Raw genomic sequence first — 16,938 nt, forward strand, 5'->3', positions numbered from 1 at the left:
AAACACTAATTACTGTTTTTTATCAAAAACACTTTAAAAAAGTATTTTTAATAAGTTGATTTTAGCCAAACAGGAGAGAGAGAGTTATTAGGTGCTTGTGAGTAGTTGGTATCTGAGATAGTCAAGGTGCGAAAACTGACCCGACACCACTGTTACAAAGAAAAATGAAAACTGCTGAGAATTCTTGCTTTTAACATCTGATTTTCTTTACCAGTAGCTATATTGTGAAACCAGGCTGTGAAAACATTGTGCTCTGCATGGGAAATCACATTTACCTCTTCAGCGTTTATTTGTGTTTGATTGCTAGTTCTTGTTTGATTAGTTGAGCAGTAACAATAAAATGTAGCAAGACTTGAAACGTGTAAGTCCTTACTGGAAAAATCTTATGTGCTTGGGCCAATTGTAGCACCAAAGGGAATTTGTAAAAGCAAATTTGGGCAAAAATAGAGAGGAAAAAAAAGAAGAAAAAAGATCTGTTGAAATATCATGTTACTGAATGTTACAACTTCAACAGCCATGGAATTCATATAAAAAAGCTACAATCATCCTAATTTCAGGGCCAAATTTCAAGGCTTTTGATCTGCTAATTTTAGCCTAATCTTGGTATTACATGAATTTCATAGAATAATGGACTTTTAGTCCTGCCTTAGATGAAAAGCATCATCCAGAAGAACAAAATTCCTGAAAAAAAGAAGAAAAGAAATAGTTCATCACTCCAAATCTGTTCATGAAATTTGGTATCAGAAACAGTAATGTAAAAGGATGACAATATTAACAAAAGTTTTCAAATAAAGAAGACTTTTTGTCCAAAAAGTATAAAGCTTTAGACAAAGGAAACTGAAAAAAGGCATTGCCTTTTACCTCCAATACTCATTTCTGTTTGAATTTTGTGTCTCCATGTCCCACTCCATGCATATCCTGATCACATCAAAACAGATTATTAGTCTAGCTGTTAGGCATTTGGACTAGAGAGTTTAACTTCTATACAGTCAAAGCTTTCTGCAAGTGAAATTGCACGTGTAACAATTTCATTATACTGCCAGCGGATATAAGTTAAGTATCTTCCAAAGAATAAGAACAACAACAAGCCCAATATCTTCTCACAAATGGTGTCGGATGGTGTGTTCGCAAACTTTAACTCTACCTGGTGAAAGTAGAGGGGCTGTTTCCAATAGACCCGACTCAAAAAGGGTGAGAAGAAGATGAAGAACAACAAGAAGAATGAGGAGAAAGGAAAGAAAAGGAAGAGAAAAGGAAGGGGAAGGGGGTTGAGAATAAGTAGTACTAAATAATAACATGGAATACGATAACTGAAGCGAACTAAACCACATGACAGTAATCTAGATGGAAGAATATGAAGGAAAAAGTCCATCTTCCAAAGAAACAACATTAAATATCAACAAACCTCTTCCAAAGCAATTAATGGTAGTGTTAACACCATTCCTACAAATGCAAGCAAAAGACTCATCTGAACCAGAAAAACCACAAATTCCACCACTATCCTCACAGTTCTTGCAAGAATCATCAGTATAATATGAATTATTATACTGCAAAGAAATCCCATATTGCCATTTCATAGGATCTCCTTCATCACCACCAAAACCATATATCGACGAATAAGAAGAACACTGAAGTCTAGGCAAGTTCAAACCATAACCTGAACCAATAGGAACTGGTGGATCATATACACAACATGTAGATATAGGAGCATTTGGTTCTAAGCCAATTCCTGTCACTCCTTTACAAGAATAAAGTCCTCTACATACATTTGAACCCGAGCCGGTATCACACAAATCTTGTTTTGGATCAAATACAGCTGATGTTGTAGAACATCCTAGTAAAACAAAGATGTTTTCTTTCATAATGCTGAAGGGAGTCGACCGATCCAACGTAAAACTGCCTGAATTTTGCATTGATGAACATGTTGACATAAAGGGGTCTGTTAAAATAAGTGTGTTGGTTGTGTAGTCTAGTGTGGATATAGTATAAATGCCAGTGCCAGTTGAAAACTGAAGTACACCAGAAGTGCATTTTATGAATCTTGAAAATGTAGGATGTCCACAACCAAATCCTGAACCAAAGGGATATTTTAGGACAATGCTGCCACATTTATCAGTACAAGAACCATTTAGTGGAATGATACTTGGAACAGCTTGAAGTGGATGAATAAGAAGAAATAAAAGAAAAAATGGAAATATTTTTGTAGTAAATGACATTGATACTGGAAAAGAGAGAGAGGTGTTTGACAATAGGGGGGAATGATTTGAGTTTACTGATGAATGTGGAAAATGAGTCCCGCTTAAGTGTGACAGACAAATATGTGAATAAGTGGGGTATGTTCTTTTCGGTGGAGGAGTAATATTTTCAATTCTCCTCAAAAGGAGAGCAAGATTTTTATCATGTCTCTTGGCTAAAAAATAGTTTTCCAATGGTAGAAACAAAGTCATCTTTGATCATGCCGAGTTTCTATTGGAAACAATATCTCTATCCCACAATAGGAGTAATATCTGTGTATACATTACCATCTCTAGACCCAGTGGCGGATCTAAAGGTATGAGTATGATTTCCGGGAACCCAGTAACTTTTGGCTAGATCCTGTATTTGTATTAAAAAAATCATTCAATATATTAGAATATTTATAGTTGGGAACCCAATTCTTTAGTCCACTTATTATAATATATTAATTTAAAGTCGATGTAGGAACACATAAACTTTAAATCCTGGATTCACCTCTGCCCAACTCCACTTGTGGAGTTGTTGTTGTTGTACTATAATAGAAACAAAGATTGGCCGGAATTTGTAGAACGCGGATTAAAACATTGAATTTTTGGTACAAATTTAAATAACAATTCCTCAAATTTTATTGTTAAAAGAAATATATTTACATACTCAAACTTTACATAGAAAGCTAAAAGTCAAATTTTATGATTAAGAGTATTTAAGAAATATTTGAAAAGTCGTACTGAAGAACAATGTTAAACTGATACGAACTTTAAAAAAGTGAATCAAAATAATTGAAGTGATTTATTACTAATGCTATAGAGACTAAAAGCTGGAATAGCTCAGTCGGTTAGAGCGTGTGGCTGTTAACCACAAGGTCGGAGGTTCAACCCCTCCTTCTAGCGTGATTTTTCATTTTTTATTTTTTCCGGTCACTACAAGGGTTTAATTTGAAAATGAATATTTATAAGGGATTATAGCACCTTTTGTCCTTCCGTTATTAGCATATATATTTCCCCGATATTATTAGCATATTATAATTATGGTTTTTGTGATATATGATTAAGCACATTACTAAAAGTGTGTTTTTGGCCCCTTTATATAGGAAATATATCACATTTAGCTTAATTTAAAACTTTATAACATTTAATTATGAAGTAATAATAAAACTTAATATAATATATAAGTAGTCAAATAATGTAATAGTATATAATTTGCGAAGTTTCACAGAAAACATATATTCTATTAAAAATTAAAGGTTGGATATGCTTATCCAAATATTACAAGACCAAATTAAAATTTGTTTATTTTTTATGGACTAAAAAAGTGAAAAGCGCCAAATTTCACTTTTTAGAAAGAAAAATAAAGTACTCCATAAAGAATAGTATAAATGTCACTAGTAATTCCTTTTTTTTTTGTTTTATTCTAATCTCATTTATTTTTCACTCTTTTTTCTTTTATTTATTTATTATTACTATTTAGTAATTTATTTTCTCGGAGGAGCAAAACAAAGACTTTCAGTTTGACTTCGCCGGCGAACACAATGGAGAGAGATCAAAACGAAAATTCAACTTCGCCGCCGGCGACGGTGATCGAAGAATGGAACGGAACTTCGTCGACTAAACTCACAAAAACAGCCACCATAACTGCCACGTCATTATCTTCAATCTCTATCAAAAGGTCAAGTAATGCATTCACTCATATCTCTCAACGAATTCTCCAAGCTTTTGTTCCCGAGGCAAGTTCTACTCTATTAATTAATATTAGCAGTCTGAAAGTTTTCTCAGAAAATTTATTTATATACTTCGCACAAACATATTTGATATAATTAGTTTATTTGTGAAAAACAAAAGTGTTTATTTGTCTTATATATGTATTTTGGTTACATATTTCAAAAGATTTGATTTTTGTTATGTTTCTGAGATAATGATGCATAAGGTTGGATAAAGAATTACGTATGTAATATTTGGTTGGTGGAGCAAAAGCAAAACATTCAAAAGATTTAATTTTTATTGATTTTCAAAAGAAAAGATTCATAAAGTTTGCCTTCTAATAAAAAATAATTATAAAGTTATTTTGATAAGTAATCCATTAAGTAACTCTGTTGAATTGTTTGTTTAAAGGTGGAAGAATATTCAAGAGAAGCGAAAACAATTTTGGGAATATTTCTGTGAATTGTATTAAAAATTTGAAAAAGATTTGAATTTTGGTGTTTTAAGGAAAAGAATACAAAGATGAACCAATTCTCATATATTTGGTGGAATGGAGGTAAAGAGAAAACTTCAAAAGATTTGATTTTTATTATTAGTTTCTGAGGAAATGGTGCATAAGGTTAGATAAACAGTTATGTAACATTTGGTTGAATGGAGTAAAAGCAAAAACATAAAAAGATTTAATTTTTGTGTTGTCTAAGGAAAAGAATCATAAACTTTGCTTACCTTATCAAGAAACCATAATTTTTTTTCCAGATAACGAACCCGTTAATTAGCTCTGTTGAATTGTAACAATAGTCAATGGAGCAAAATCAGTTTTGGAATTTAGCTGAATGGTATTAAAAAAATTGAAAATTTTTTGATCTTTTTTGGTGTTTTAAGGAGAAGATTTACAAAGATGGAACAGTTCTGTAGGAATGGAGGTAAAGAAAGAACTTCAAAAGATTTGATTTTTATTATTTTCTAAGGAAACAATGCATAAGGTTAAATAAACAGTTCTCTAATATTTGATTGAGTGGAGTAAAAGGAAAAGCTTAGAAAGATTTAATCTTTATCGACTTTTAAGGAAAAGATTTATAAGGTTCGTTTGTTTCTTTTTCTCTTTGGAGTAAGAAATGTTGAGGGCATTTCACCGGTATCAACAATTCTGTCTGATTTTTCTAATTTCTTTTCCAATTTATTTGTAGGGGTTTCCAAGTAGTGTTACTCCAGACTATGTTCCTTTTCAAGTGTGGGACTCATTGCAGGTTAAGATATATTGCCTATAATTGGTAAAACTTGTTTTCAGTTTCTGAATGTGTTGAGCACTGTCAGATCTCTTTGTTTTTCATGTTATTGTTAATGATTTGGATTGCTGCAGGGGCTTTCTACCTATGTGCGGATGATGCTCTCTACACAAGTAAGAGGATATTAGTGTTAATGTGAGTTACTTATGATATGAAAGGCTAATTTACCTGTTCAAACAAATATAGGCTCTTCTAAGTGCTATAGGTGTTGGTGAGAAATCCGCTACTGTTATTGGGGCAACGTTTCAGGTAAGTTCACATCTTTTTTTTTTCCATTGCAATTTATGTTTTAAACTAGTGTGATGACAATGGTTTTAAAAAATTTCAGTGGTTCTTGCGAGATTTAACTGGTATGGTTGGAGGCGTCTTGTTCACATGTTACCAGGTTTATTTCATCTTTTCTGGCTTAATTTTCCGGTATCGTCTTGATCCTATTGTGTCAAACAATGCATGCCTTGATTCTTTATGAAGACTGAAGCTACACAAGCACCTCATTCCTCTGAAGATAAATGATTTCCCATCAGTTACATTTATGCCAGTTTCTGTTTCCACTTGAAACTGTATGCCAGAAAGATGCTCCTTTTCCATAAAGAAAAGGAAATGATGATCTCTTTCCTAGAAGAAAGTTACCATGGCAGCATATATGGGGCGAAATAGAACATTCTTTGGGACAGTGATATTTTTGACATGTCTCGTACTACCAGCCTCCTGTTAATGATTTTTGAATCATAAGTACTTGTTTGGAAAATGACTCTTGCTTTTGCTTTCTTTTTCAGGGTTCTAATTTAGACAGTAATGCCAAAATGTGGCGTTTAGTGGCAGATCTCATGAATGATCTTGGTATGCCCTTTCACCTGTATGTTGTGTGCGCTTTGCATCGAAATTACATAAAAAAGAATTTCCTTTCTCAGTCTTTTGGCTGGCCAGTGGCCGGAGTTTAAGATGTTCGTTGACTTTCTCTTTGACTTGCATTTGGTTTTCGTGGCCGTAGAAAAAAAAAATAGTAAAGTAATGGTAGAAAAGATAGTTTGATAGAGAAGATCACATCAAAGTTTATTTGAACGGTTTAACGAATTTGAAAGTTAAAAGTTGTATAGAAATTCAATGGTCAAACATTTTGGGACATTCTGAAAAGGAAAGAGTATTATGTAAATTGAGACAGAGGAGGTATTGTTATTGTTTGTAATTTTAAATGATTTATTAGATTTTAGAAATGCAACAAAAATAATTTTACTATAATGAAAAACGTTTTTTAGAAGGTTAAATGACATTGATTTATGCTTTTGTTGTCATTCCTGAAACGGATGCAATGACAATAAAATCATTTGTATTTCTTGCAGGAATGTTGATGGATCTTGTGTCTCCTTTATTTCCGTCGGCCTTTGTGTTCATTGTTTGCTTGGGGAGTTTGTCAAGGTCATTCAGTAAGTGAAATATCTGCTCTTAGTGGCAATGTCATTCTCTTATCTTCTAAATAAAGTGTAAACTTCTTGTCTGGTTGTGTCTAGTATTCAACTTGTTTGTCTAATGTCTTTTCTTTTTTAGGGTTGGGGCTGTTAGCGTGAATTGTCTGATATATCAGATCATTCACCTTGCCGAAAGTACTAATGTGCTTTGTAATTCAATGTAAAGATGCTACCTTTACTATGTTGATCTGTTGTGTCTTGATTTATTATATAGGTGAATCTTTGTTGTAGATATTTAAGATGGAACACAACTTAAAAGGAAGATACTATTATATTCAATCATTCTTACTGCAAGACACAAAATAGATATAAAGCTTATTTTGTCCTGAAAGTAGTCTCTCACAGCGTGTGGTCATCCAAAAAATTTGGAGAGATGCATCATCTCCTGTTTCACATCAATATCTTTGTTAAAGTGCCTAAAACAGTTAAATTTCACATAAGCATTTGTTCCAGAGACAATAATTCTTCTCATTCTAGTCCTATCTAAGATCAAGAACTTTGGCATCTATAAATTCATTGAACTATTTCTTTCACCAAGCTAATGGAAATTAGCATCAGCACTGATCAGTTTCCTTTATCCCAGTCACCATGAACGAACTTTTCACCTCCACGTGTGTTTCCAATTACTGAAGATTATAAAATCGTTTTCCTTGTCAGATGAGTTGATTGATCTAATTGACAAGAAGGAACAATCCCGCGCGCAAGAGTTCCTTCTGCAAACTCAGTCCAATCATCTTTATAGGTTGGAGAGTCTTTTCGAGCGAAACACACAAAAATTAGCATGATAATCTGCAGCAGCAGCACGTACTTTCCTTTCCTTCAAGACTTCTATTTCTTTCCCTCCTTGTAGTTCACAAATTGCATGTGGACTCTCTTACCATCCCCTCTTGACTTCCAGCTTCCAAATAATGCTATAACAGAGCTGGGGTAATGCATCAGATGGAAAATAGATTAAGCATCAAAGTCTGCAGGTTACTCACAACTTTGCGGTGAATGACAGATGGTCCATGTCCTTTCCCATCTCTTACACATATATATGTTGGTCTTCAGTGTTGCAACAGAAGATTGTAAAATCTTATGGACTTAAGCTTCTCAACTAATCTACCTGATAAATACTTTCAAAGTGTAATTTACTTATTTGCTCTAATGTTATAGTTGTTCAGTTTCTTCTCCTTGGCTGCTTTAGTTGTTTGTCCTCCTGACTATAATATTATGAAATTTCAATTGCAGTAGCTTTATGGTCTGTAATTAATTCAACCCATTTTAGATGTTGGGTAAATTTTGGGAAAGAGTTTTAAGCAGTCTGAAGCATATTTTTAACCTTGCTGGCTGACCTTGAAGCTTTTTCTTTTAATAGAAGATGATTTCTTCTTGTTAATGAGGCCAAACATACCACAATGATAGGACTGATTTTCTAAATATCATCTTTATTTGTTTCGATTTAGCTGGTGTTGCTAGTGGAGCCACTAGAGCAGCTTTGACACAGCACTTTGCCCTTCAAAACAATGCAGCAGATATAGCTGCAAAGGTATTGTGATAGATATTACAGTGGCGAAAGAATTGCAAAATTCCACTTACTCAGACTTGGTATCCGTTTTCCCTGTTCTGATAGGAAGGAAGCCAAGAAACTCTTGCTACAATGTTTGGGATGGCTTTAGGAATGCTTCTTGCACACATCACAAGTGGCCACTCATTTGCCATATGGATATCCTTTTTGTCTCTTACTATATTCCATATGTATGGTTAGTTATGCTTTGCTTTCAATTTCCTGTTTCCATGAGTTTTAAAGTGCAATGCCGAAGCTTTCTTAATGCAAAATGTACTAACTTGATGTATCTGACAGCGAACTATATGGCTGTCTGTAGTCTTTCACTGAATACCCTGAACTGTGAAAGATGCTCAATTGTTTTATCACAATTCTTCAAGACAGGCCAAGGTGAGTTGAACTACTTAATATTTTCATAGTCATAGAATGGATAACTGTATCTATCTCCTAGAATATCATCTGAGTAGGAATATTTATGACGTTGTATTGCGATGCTTAAATGGCCCAAATATTCTGTTGCTTTTATCTTTTGCAATTGAACTATTAATTTAAAGTTCCTGTGTGTGCTGAATGTTTCACACGAGTCGTTGACTAGACATGCACAAAAGTTTATGTAAATCTTGAGCTTTATGTCCAATAATGTAAGGTTGCTAATCTGGAGGTTTCACGCCTTGGTTCCAGTTCTCTCTCCAAAGCAGGTCTCCTCCATGGAGCATGTTCTACCTTCACGGCTGTCCTCGTTGACCTCAAAAGGCAGTGATTCTCTATACAAGCGAGTACATTTAGGTGTCAGAGTTTCTTCACTTGACAGCCTTGCTATGTGAGATTTTCACCTTTGTTATTAATAATTTGCACCCATATTTCTTGCACGTGGTATTAGCAGAGAAGAATATTTGGGTTGTTGAATAACGAATTGTCTTTTGATCGATAGGGTCAACCTCTTACAATCTGCTGGATCAAATCACAAGAAAGGTTGATAGACATGTTAAACTTTTTTCAAGCTAGGCTATTTGACCTAAGAGTTTCACTTATACATTCTCTCTTATCTTTTCAGCAAAGTATTTACTTCAACAAGAAAGGGATATTATCAACATTATTACTCATAAGGATTCAACCGCAGCTGATATATTGCAATCATTCATCCATGCGCTTGTCATGGCAAAACTAGGTGATCAAGGTGGATCCATGTCTTTGGAGAGCCAATCATGGATGAATAAACACTATGAAGTTTTTCTTCTGAAGGTATTTGTCTACTCCATGAGCTCTTTTTCAGGGAGGAAATTCATGATATATTCACTGCTTTTATAAGTTCTAAAATCATAGTCAACTAATCAGTATCAAGTTTCTGCCAAAAGATTTCCTTTGATTTTTTTTGAAGAAAACACCACCTAAATATGTGGACAATCCATTTAGTGTCAATGCAAAAAAGTTCATAAGCTAATATTCGTATCTGAAAGTGAAAGCTTTGGACTGGTCTAAGATGACATGTGCAAACGCCACTAAGAAGTTACCCACATATAAGCCCATTTTCTCGTGGCAAATTGTCCATTAATTCTACGAGCTGTGCATTGTGTTTTAGATTGAACTAACTATCTTGTTTCTTTCACAATTCACTGTCGCAGCTTCAGTCATCAGGATGGAAGACTGAGCGTCTGCTATCATCATCAGTTGTTTGGAGAGCAAATTGGCTAGTAGAGTACTCAGATGGCAAACATGACTAGAATGTTTTACGAACTTAAAGTTATCGAATATTGATGAGATGAAAATTCTGGAACCACAAAGTAATTTTAAGAAACATGTGCTTTCAAGTTCCAATCCGGGGTGATTTCAAGTCATCATTTGGTATATCTTGGATCTTCAATGACAGTGAGAAGGTAAACCTTAAAAAGAGAGGAGATTTTATTTGGCAAGAGGAGTTATTTAGTTACATGTGAAGTATCAGAACCAGTCAGTTTAGCCTGGCTTACATACTGTGACTTCAAAGGATAGCAATTGATGCATAGTTTCTGAGATCTTGGAGAAACTTTTGTTTACTGGAATTTTAAAAGGTGCTAGCTATTCTTGAGATCAAAGTTGTATTGTAATTTATGGCATTATTTCATAAGCCTGAGTGGAGATTCCATTGAGGTGTGCCCCAACTAACGGGAGATTTTGGTTTTAAGAAGGAATATTTTATTTGCAATGAAATGTTGTCTATACATCTTAGCGGTATTGTTAATTGGCCTAACAATGTATGTATATAGGTCAATGCCATTTTCTTCCTACAGCGCAAAAATCACCTCCAAATAGGGTTTTCACTGCAAAATTTGAAAATTGAAAACCAAAGTAGGGCGTTCACTGTATAGCGACTCCTGGCAGGAGTGAGAGCCAACTCTTCTCCAAATTAGGCTTTAAATTTTGGAGCCAATCCTCCGGCTGAAGGGCGACCTGACTCCTCCAGGTATGATAAGTGCTGGTATTTCCTATTACCCTTTGTCCTTGTTAGAGATATTTCTTAGATTCCTTTTCTTTTTCTTTCCTTTTTTGGTATTTGAAATTGATGTATTTGGGTTGTTATTTTGCATTTGTATTGCACTTGGATGTTATTAATTTGTCAATTTAGAGATACATTTGATTCTTTCAGTTGAGTTCTCACCTTTTTATGCAATGAATAAGCTTGTTTCGTTATAGACCATGAAAAGTTTGATATCTATAGTAGACCTGCATTTTTTTTCATTGTTTTATCATCGTTTATTCTCGAGTCTGAATGAAGTTTCTATTTGTCCTTCATTCAGTTACTTTTTCTCTTTTTTCTGTTTTTTTGGACAGGTTTTGTAAATCAAAATCCAACATTCTTTTTCTAGCTGTAATGTTTTTTCATATTCCTAACTGTTTGTTCTGTAAACTGTTTGTTCTTTCCATATTCCTCATTGTTGCTTCATTTTTATGTTCTCTAATTACACTGGATTTTTAATGCATGATATTTCAAATGTTTATTCATATTCTCTACTATGTTTTTGTGCACGATATAGAGTTGAAGTGAATATTGAGCATTCTCTGACTTGCTTTTGTAGTTTAAAAGAATGGAGTATTCTTTTCTTTCTGAGTCAGGTAGTAATAGCCAGGGATAGTTGGATTGTAAGGATTAGAGTTTGTAGGATGTGGGATTCTATTAATGCAAAGAAAAACAAAGAGTTAATTAGTTTAGACATGATTTTATTGACGTCAAGGTACCTAAATACCCATTTCTTCTTCTTTTACATTCTGTTGTATTTTTTAGTGGTTAGACACTTACGGATTCTTTTTAGCAGAATAATTTGATGCGTGCTGTATTAAGAAAAAGTTAGGTAAATCGGTATAGGTACATGTTGAGTGAAAGTTCGTTGTTTGTTATCAAGAACTTCAAGGTTATTGAACGTGTTGGTGGATATAGACCAACTAGGAGTAATTTTAAAATTATTTTCTTGGTCACAACTTCGCCTGGGAGATAGATGAAGATATTGTTAGGATTATCGACAAATTCCAATTTGTTAAACCCGAGATGATTGATTCAAGGGGGAACAACAATACAGTTTTGACAGGTACATATTATTACATTAATGTTTGTACCTAAATAGTTTTATATGAAAAGTATATATCATTGTAATTTTAATATGACTACTTTTTCCCTCAGTCTTGTAGATATAGTTGGATGTTTACGTGGAATTGGTAATATGAAAAGCGTTGGATGTTGTTACTGATGGAATTTATGAATGTTGGGCCTTCTAAATTGTGAATCCATCTTTTTGGACGAAGATAACTAACAGTATATAAAATGAGATAAGTGGTTACTAATCAGTTACAACTTAGATTTTCCATTTATATCCAACGCCTCCATATCACCAATTCCACGTAAACAACCAACTACATCTAGGATAAGGGAACAAAAATAATCATGTTAAAACTTTTCATGATATGTACATATACATAAAACTATTTTGCGACAAACATTAATAGTAATAAAATACTTGATAAGTTTGTGTCATCATTCAGCATTGCGACAATCATCTCTAGTTTATTAAATTGAAATCAATTTATGAGAATTTTAACCATGTCTTCATTCTCATTTTTCACTTAAACGAAGTTGAGACCAAGAAATTAATTTTAAAATTAGGGAGAATGAATAATTCAGTTACAACTTTGCAAATCTTTAGCCCATGTTAATGGGCTACAATAGGCCAAAGTGTGAAAATTGACCATTTTTCTTATTATTTTTTTATTCAACAGATCTTCAAGCACGAAAATTGGGTAACTTTTATTCTTCTTCCCCAAGTTTGTATATATTCCTATTCCATCTACAAAAAAGCAAATTAATATATAATGCAACTCGAGAACCTTAAATTTTATTCTTTTCCAAGTTCCAAATAGCAGAAATAAAAATGAAATTTGAAAAATTGTTGCACATGATTTGGGAGATAAATCAACAAAGAAAGTCGATTTATACATAGATTAGAAAAATTAAAAATTGAACATATGAAAATTTCAATTTTGGATTTAACTGAATGTGTGTATAGTTATGTATAACTTTGTATAAGTTTGTATATACAATCTCTAATAATGTATACCAGAAAAATAAGACAAAGAAGAAAAAGAGAAGAAAGTGTCAAACTTCTATGGATGCCTATTATACATGTACAACGTATACATACACTTATACATTAAAAATATAAATAATTTATACAACATCGTATGCAGATATACATACTTATACAATATTGTATAAGTGTGTATAAACATTACCCATACAACATTTACACTAGAAAACATCTTCTATCCTTCACTACTTTGTATTTTTGGGTGGTTGCTGGTGTTGAATTTTCCCGGCGAGGTTTTGGCATTCAAATCTGGGCTTGTAGCAAAGGATGATATAAAAATTGAGAAAAAAAGAAAATACGAGACGAGGTCATCGGAGATACTCTTCTAGGCAAGATCTGATAGTTTTAAGCCAGATCTAATAATTTCTGGACCGACATGCCAAATTTATTGTGGTCCTTAACCTCTTTTCATCAATTAACTCAAAATTCGAAACCTAATTGACATAGAATGTGAGGATTAAAGAGCCCTTGTGCTCAAAAGCAATTAACACGAGTGTGTACAAAATAATTTTGTAATTTTTAGGGAGAAAGAAAAGAGCGGCGAGTGGGGAGAGATTGAGTATTCTGGGAAAGAAGAAAGAAGAAAAGAAAAAAAAACCTAGAAGTGCGTATTCAATAATGGGCTAAAGGTTGAAAAGTTTCTTTCAAATTTTATACAACCTGGGCCAAATCGGGTAAGGACTTTAAACCTAGGCCATTTTAGGTTGGGCTCTTGGGCCAAGTGACAAGAGCTGTAATTCTTTCTTCAAATTGTAAAAATAGCACGATCTAGCCAGTTTTCGGACTGGTCATTCAAAAATAGCCAGCGTTTACCAAGTCAATGAAAAATAACCACTATTTTGCTGCAAAAGAGACCGGTCCAACATAATATACTGGAGTTCGGTGCACCTGTTTATGAACTTCCAGCATATTATGCTGGACCGGTATACTTTGCTGGCTCCAGTATATTATGCTGGACCAGTATATTATACCGGAACTCCAGTATATTAGACTGGAGTTCCAGTATAATAATATACTGAAACTCCAGTATATTATGCTGGAGTATTTTTCCGGATTTTAAACAGTATTTTCGTTCAGATTTATCTTTACATGAAAAGTGACTAAATTTCGATTACTTTTGAAATTGGGCTATTTTTAAATGACCACTTGTAAATCTGGCTATTTTTGAATTTCTCCCCTTAAAATTACTCCTAATTGGTCTATATCACCGACACTTTTAATAACCTTAAACTTTTTTTTGGGAGAAATTAAAAAATAGTGAGATTTACAGTAAAAATTGCATGGGGCGCCCTATTTGGTCGTCCCCATTTAACCTATACCCATTTTTTAAAAAGTTTTAACTTGTATCCACTTTTTAAACAATTTCAGTCCCCTTTCTCCTCATCATTCTCCTCCTCTTGGACAAATTTGAATCAGCTTACCTACACAACATTCAATCAAAAGATCCTGAGCATCTCGGGCAACACGAACATCTGGGGGCAACATTTCTTTAATAATTTTTGTCATAGTTGCTGAAAAGCGATACACTGGTCAGTATAGTGAAAGAAAGCAAACCATTAATGAAACTAAGTTATTTAAATTAAATACTAGCAAATTCGTGAAAATTAAATGAGTTTCAGAGAGTAAGAATAAAAAGCAACATTAAATATGTTCCAGTGGAGATAGAAACCTTTTAGTTCATCAATTTGGTATTTAAGAAGTATACCAAATTGGAGGAATCTGACCAAGAGGATTACATAAGTTAGTGAGCACCTGTATTTTCATTCGCCAGTTACTAACAAAAACTTCAGCTCTAGAGCTGAAGTTCACCAGTTACAAACAAAAATTTCAGCTCTAGAGCTGAAGTTTGACAGTTACAAAATAAAAACTTCAGCTCTAGAGCTGAAGTTCGCTAGTTACAAAAACAAAAACTTCAGCAATTACAAACAAAAACTTCAGCAAATAGAGAACAAAACTTCAGCTATTATGCTTAAGTTCAGCAATTACAAACAAAAACTTCAGCACACTTGGTTCATCACACTTGCTACTTCAGTCCCGTCTACTAGAATGCTAAAGTTTTGCGTGATTGCCTTTGCTACTTCAGTCCCGTATGCTGAAGTTACGCGAAAAAGTGGGTACGCTTGCAATTTTTTTTTGCAAAACGGTCACACGTTAAAACGTGACCCAAAAAGCAGGTATAGATGCAAATGCCCCAGATTTACAAGTGGTTGTTCAAAAATAGTCCAGTTTCAAAAGTAATCGAAATTTAGCCACTTTTCATGTAAAGATAAATCTGAACGAAAACACTGTTCAAAATCTGGAAAAATACTCCATCATAATATTTATACTGGAACTCCAGTCTAATATACTGGAGTTCCAGTATAATATATCGGTCCAGCATAATATACTGGAGTTTGGAGCACCGGTGCTCCAGCCTCCAGTATATTATACTGGAGCCAGCAAAGTATACCGGTCCAGCATAATATGCTGGAAGTTCATACACAGGTGCATCGAACTCTAGTATATTATGCTGGACCGCTCTCTGTTGCAGCAAAATAATGACTATTTTTTATTGACTTGGTAAACGTTGACTATTTTTGAATGACCAGTCCGAAAACTGGCTAGACCGTGCTATTTTTACTTTTTTTTTTTTTGGTAAAAAACAACAAACATTCAATCAATACGTGGTTGTACATGTTTACTTGATGTTTTTTCTTATTGTAGCATGCATCAAATTATTTTGGTAGAAGAAAAGAAATTAGAAGTGTCCACCCATTAAAAATTACAAAATGTAATAGAAGAAATCGGCACTAAATTACTTTCTCATCTATAAATGATGTCCAAGCTAATTTGGCTCTCACTCACATTAATAGAATCCCATATCCTACAAACTCTTATTCTCACCATTCAATAATTCCTATTACCATTCAACTCCGAAAGAAAAGAAAACTCCATTGTTATAAATCATTAAAAGCAAGTTAGAGCGTGTTCAACGTTCATTGTAACTTTGCAAAATTACAATTCCTATAATATGTTCTATTTTTGTTATGATCTTATCTGCCTTTGCTATGTTTTTTGTACTTGTACCATCTTGGTAGCTTTATTAATAAAACTTTTACCATTTCCAAAAAAAAAAAAAAAAGAGGATGGATGTGTGGCTTCCATTGGAGGAAGCAACATATTCATTGCTATGAACTTCATTTGACCTGAATATTTTGAAAAACTTTACCCATATTCTCATTCCTTGAAGTGCAAGTCCTTTTCCTGCAAAAGATTATTTTCCACTAAATCTTTTAACCATCCACTACATGTGTCCTAGTAAGCTTGAAACACTCCACGTTAACCGTGTTTTACAAAATAACTTGTTTCAACCATTAAAATATAATTCTTCATCACATGTTCTACAGAATCTGAAGATTTTCATATGATATGTTACTGATCCTACACTTTTATTTCTTTGAAATCATTACTAGAATATGACTTTATTCCGATTGAGATTTCCCATTATTTGGTATTGTGTAGATGCACTTGTGATGGATGACAATAAAAGGGAATAATCTAGCCTTACTGTTGTATACTTTTTCAAATAGTACATGTCCCTCAGATCATGAAATAAGATACTCATTGCACATTCCACATATATATACATTGTTTTATTATATTAGAGAGCACTATTTATGACAAAACAAGAGTGCTAAGTTGCTTGAATTATTGGTATTGGAATCCCATTGGAGATGATGCTAAAGTTACTGAATCACAGGCTGAGATTAAAGTCCTGTTAACTGAAGTTTGAGTACTTCTTTGAAGGGATATTGGCATCCAAGCTGCACTATCCAATCACAGACGATGTGCTAGACGGTTGGAATTCCGTTAACCTAAAACAAATGTCTCTGTTTCAAGTTTTTCTAATGAATGAACTTTTCGGTAGAGAGTGTTTTACCCTTATTAGTGGGCCTATCCGGCATGAATCTGGATGAGTTAGGCATGTTGGCTTCGATATCGGATTGTTAAACCAGAAAAAAATGTAATACTCTCGCTCTCTTCGTACAAAAATTTCATCCGACTATAAAAAAATAAGAAGGTGACGGGTTCAACCTGTGGAAACAGCCTCTTGCA

The 16,938-nt window shown here is 33.6% G+C and overlaps 2 protein-coding genes and 1 non-coding gene across 5 annotated transcripts; 2 read left to right on the top strand and 1 right to left on the bottom strand.

Moving 5' to 3' along the window:
- Positions 1–462: 462 nt before the first annotated feature.
- Positions 463–2,397, bottom strand: LOC107780822 (uncharacterized). Its single transcript, XM_016601416.2, has 3 exons — positions 1,406–2,397; positions 862–918; positions 463–681 (listed from the first exon to the last, which is right to left on the bottom strand). The coding sequence occupies exons 1-3, from the start codon at positions 2,214–2,216 to the stop codon at positions 647–649; spliced, it is 903 nt and encodes a 300-aa protein (XP_016456902.2). The 5' UTR covers positions 2,217–2,397; the 3' UTR covers positions 463–646.
- A 654-nt stretch (positions 2,398–3,051) lies between these two features.
- Positions 3,052–3,125, top strand: TRNAN-GUU (transfer RNA asparagine (anticodon GUU)). The gene has a single exon. It is a non-coding gene; the product is annotated as a tRNA-Asn (tRNA).
- Positions 3,126–3,653: 528 nt separating this feature from the next.
- On the top strand, positions 3,654–10,847 carry LOC107780820 (protein root UVB sensitive 3). Of its 3 annotated transcripts, XR_012703751.1 has the most exons (15): positions 3,654–3,958; positions 5,120–5,179; positions 5,293–5,331; positions 5,405–5,467; positions 5,547–5,603; positions 5,995–6,058; positions 6,559–6,642; positions 8,130–8,212; positions 8,297–8,426; positions 8,528–8,620; positions 8,912–9,050; positions 9,162–9,202; positions 9,285–9,472; positions 9,853–10,278; positions 10,474–10,847. XR_012703751.1 is itself a non-coding variant. In XM_016601413.2 (14 exons), exons 1-14 carry the CDS (start codon positions 3,764–3,766, stop codon positions 9,949–9,951), a joined length of 1,335 nt encoding a protein of 444 aa, XP_016456899.1. In that variant the 5' UTR covers positions 3,654–3,763; the 3' UTR covers positions 9,952–10,417. The 3 variants fall into 3 exon arrangements, 2 of the variants coding, with proteins under 2 accessions (XP_016456899.1, XP_016456900.1); XM_016601413.2 differs by lacking the exon at positions 10,474–10,847 and having other exon boundaries at positions 9,853–10,417; XM_016601414.2 differs by lacking the exon at positions 10,474–10,847 and having other exon boundaries at positions 3,869–3,958; positions 5,120–5,203; positions 9,853–10,417.
- The last annotated feature ends 6,091 nt before the right edge of the window (positions 10,848–16,938 follow it).

The sequence above is a fragment of the Nicotiana tabacum genome, chromosome 20 (genome assembly GCF_000715075.1).
Source record: "Nicotiana tabacum cultivar K326 chromosome 20, ASM71507v2, whole genome shotgun sequence".
Lineage (NCBI taxonomy): Eukaryota > Viridiplantae > Streptophyta > Magnoliopsida > Solanales > Solanaceae > Nicotiana > Nicotiana tabacum.

Bases quoted from the DNA above. Each gene is read 5' to 3' on its own strand.
- LOC107780822 (XM_016601416.2), bottom strand. From the start codon at position 2,216: ATGTCATTTACTACAAAAATATTTCCATTTTTTCTTTTATTTCTTCTT. The intron at 919-1,405 runs GTTTGTTGATAT...TGATGTGATCAG, and splicing joins CATTAATTGCTTTGGAAGAG to GATATGCATGGAGTGGGACA. The intron at 682-861 runs GTAAAAGGCAAT...TCTTTTTTTCAG, and splicing joins AACAGAAATGAGTATTGGAG to GAATTTTGTTCTTCTGGATG.
- LOC107780820 (XM_016601413.2), top strand. From the start codon at position 3,764: ATGGAGAGAGATCAAAACGAAAATTCAACTTCGCCGCCGGCGACGGTG. The intron at 8,427-8,527 runs GTTAGTTATGCT...TGTATCTGACAG, and splicing joins TACTATATTCCATATGTATG to CGAACTATATGGCTGTCTGT. The intron at 9,473-9,852 runs GTATTTGTCTAC...TCACTGTCGCAG, and splicing joins ATGAAGTTTTTCTTCTGAAG to CTTCAGTCATCAGGATGGAA.